This window comes from Rhinopithecus bieti, unplaced genomic scaffold (genome assembly GCF_001698545.2).
Source record: "Rhinopithecus bieti isolate Rb0 unplaced genomic scaffold, ASM169854v2 repeat_38487, whole genome shotgun sequence".
Lineage (NCBI taxonomy): Eukaryota > Metazoa > Chordata > Mammalia > Primates > Cercopithecidae > Rhinopithecus > Rhinopithecus bieti.
This window is the reverse complement of record NW_016841493.1, coordinates 1-1,685: the sequence shown is the minus strand read 5'-3', so window position 1 is coordinate 1,685 and position 1,685 is coordinate 1. Positions and strand designations below refer to the sequence as shown.

At 49.1% G+C, this 1,685-nt stretch overlaps 1 protein-coding gene across 1 annotated transcript; it reads left to right on the top strand.

The window, feature by feature from the left end:
• The first annotated feature begins 81 nt into the window (after positions 1 to 81).
• Positions 82 to 1,624, top strand: LOC108524994 (chromodomain-helicase-DNA-binding protein 6-like). The gene is made up of 2 exons (XM_017866057.1): positions 82 to 382; positions 1,092 to 1,624. The coding sequence occupies exons 1-2, from the start codon at positions 255 to 257 to the stop codon at positions 1,315 to 1,317; spliced, it is 354 nt and encodes a 117-aa protein (XP_017721546.1). The 5' UTR covers positions 82 to 254; the 3' UTR covers positions 1,318 to 1,624.
• The last annotated feature ends 61 nt before the right edge of the window (positions 1,625 to 1,685 follow it).

Genomic DNA, 1,685 nt, shown 5'->3' with positions numbered 1-1,685 from the left:
ATCCTGTCTGCTTGTCCTGTGGTCGTGGAGACAGCAGATGTGCTGGGAAGAGCCTTCAGTGCTGGAGGATGAGACAGGGGTATGGTTCTATCCCAAATGTGTCCTGGGGATACACTTACACATTGTGATAGGAGTAGAGAAAAGAGGACTTTCTTCCCAGTAGTCCTCTCCATTTCTAGGAAAGCTTAGTAATCGACCGACCTCGCGTGAGAAAGCAGACCAAACACTACAACTCGTTTGAGGAAGACGAGCTCATGGAGTTTTCAGAGTTAGACAGCGACTCAGATGAAAGGCTTACGAGATCCAGGCACCTCAATGACAAAGCCAGGCGCTACCTCCGAGCGGAGTGCTTCCGGGTAGAGAAGAACCTGCTCATCTTTGGGTGGGTATTGGCTCTGCTTGGTTTTGTTGTTGTTGTTGTTGTTGTTGTTTGTTCCCCTCTGTTTTTCAGTCCCCAAGATTTGTCTAGGATGTCTCTCCAGTCACCTTTGGGATTATAGGGCAGAGGGGGATCTTTTGGAGCAAGAGAGAACCATGCCTTCTGCCCAGAATCCCTCTCAGTCACCATATGCTCTGCAACCACAATGCAGACATGCCATGGTTTTCTCATATGCCTGTCACAGCAAATCTCTGGTACTAATTTGCTGTCTGGTACTGATTTCCTGCTTCCCCCCATCCCCCAAGGATATATGAGGAGTCCACACAACAGATGTTATAGTCAAGGCATGATTCGTGCGGGGCTTTGACTCTGGTAGAAATCAAAGGTTCAGCTTCTGTGAGCTCATCATTGCTTTTGAATAATGCTGCTGGACTCTTTAATTCCGAATTTATTCCCTGCTCCCAGTATTTTGGTCCCTCCGTTTTTAACATTGTAGTGGCCATATGAAGTTCTCAGTGTCCAACGTCCACCTTAGTGATATTTGGTGTGCTACAGTCAGGTGGTCCTCAAAGGCCTTTCAGGACAAAGCCCTTGGGATGATTAACAGACCTACAGAGAACAAAAGCATGTATGGCTCTTGTTTCTCTCTGGGGAGGCTGCATGCATGACCTGGCCCATCCTCCCTCCAACCTGTCTGTATGTCCACTGTCAGCTGGGGCCGGTGGAAGGACATCCTGACTCATGGCCGATTCAAATGGCATCTGAACGAGAAGGACATGGAGATGATTTGCCATGCCCTCCTGGTGTACTGTGTCAAGCATTATAAGGGGGGCGAGAAGATCAAGAGTTTCATTTGGGAACTGATCACACCTACCAAAGACGGGCAAGCCCAGACCCTCCAGAACCACTCAGGTGAGAGGTGGCAGGGCCACACCTAAGAAGCACAGATTCCCATGCACTTCATTCCCTCTTCCTCTGGGGGGCCGTGTTGCTGTGCTTTGGGAGACTTCTCTTTCTCAGGTGTTTTTCAGAATGTTACCAGTGGGAAAAGATGTTGCTTTCAGTTCTGCCTCAGAATCTCCCAGTGTTACCTGTGATATTTTGTTTAAGTACAACTGGGCCCTCTTAAAGTTTCCCACGTCCGGTCCTGCCCACTAACCTGAGTGTCACACGGGTTCCCCCTCTGAATTAGGGATGCACACCCAGTGCTCTCTGACTTGCCTTTTGCATTTCACCATCCTGTCCCTGTCCTACCTCTGTCTGTGCCTTTTCTTGTGCCACACTCCTTCTTCCCTGTCCTTGGTTA

Coding starts and splice junctions, on each gene's coding strand:
- LOC108524994 (XM_017866057.1), top strand. CDS start 255: ATGGAGTTTTCAGAGTTAGACAGCGACTCAGATGAAAGGCTTACGAGA. Junction 383..1,091: donor AAGAACCTGCTCATCTTTGG/GTGGGTATTGGC, acceptor GTCCACTGTCAG/CTGGGGCCGGTGGAAGGACA.